The 547-nt window shown below is 65.4% G+C and overlaps 1 protein-coding gene across 1 annotated transcript in view; it reads right to left on the reverse strand.

Annotated features, from left to right (window-relative positions):
* The window catches only part of SLC4A1AP (solute carrier family 4 (anion exchanger), member 1, adaptor protein), a 21,993-nt gene extending 21,812 nt beyond the window's left edge, over nucleotides 1-181 (reverse strand). Inside the window, exon 1 of the mRNA XM_014546611.1 lies at nucleotides 47-181. Coding sequence (XP_014402097.1) covers nucleotides 47-181 — 135 coding nt within the window. The remainder of the gene's footprint in view (nucleotides 1-46) is intronic.
* Between the last annotated feature and the right edge of the window lie 366 nt (nucleotides 182-547).

A 547-nucleotide genomic window follows, 5' to 3' on the forward strand; every position in this document is an offset into this window, starting at 1 on the left:
GCTCCCCGGAATCTGGGTCTGGAAGTGCCGCGGGCCCCTCCTTCACCTCCTCAGGGTTTGAAGGATTGGTGGCCGGGAACTTGCCCCGCACCGCCGGGGGCACCGGCTGGGCTGGCTTTTTGAAGTCGCCATTGAGTTCCTGTGAAGCCGTTGCCTCGGCAAGAGGGAGGCTGTCAGCCATCCTTCATCGGGTGCAGCCTCGAAAGCTGGTCCTGGGAAACCTCACCCTCGGTCCCTACGTTCCTCCCCGCGCCCCTCTCTGCCCCGATCCCAGCGCTGCTCTTGGCCGCGGAGGTGCGGGTGCGCGAAGAGGTGCAGACGACAGGAAGGTCATAAATAGGAGGAAAGCAACAGAGGCGGTCGGGCGGCTGTCGGACGGGGACGCGTTTAGAGGTTGCACATCGGGTTCTAAAGACTTCCTAGGTCCCGGTTAGGAGCAGCGCTTCCGGCAGCCGCGGACCACTAACCCGTAAGCCAGCCTTCGGGGCCTGAAGTAATCCTGGCCGCAGCCCCGGGAGTCGCTCCGCAGCCCGGCCGCGCTCCCACG

This window comes from Myotis brandtii, unplaced genomic scaffold (assembly GCF_000412655.1).
Source record: "Myotis brandtii unplaced genomic scaffold, ASM41265v1 scaffold454, whole genome shotgun sequence".
Classification (NCBI taxonomy): Eukaryota; Metazoa; Chordata; class Mammalia; order Chiroptera; family Vespertilionidae; genus Myotis; species Myotis brandtii.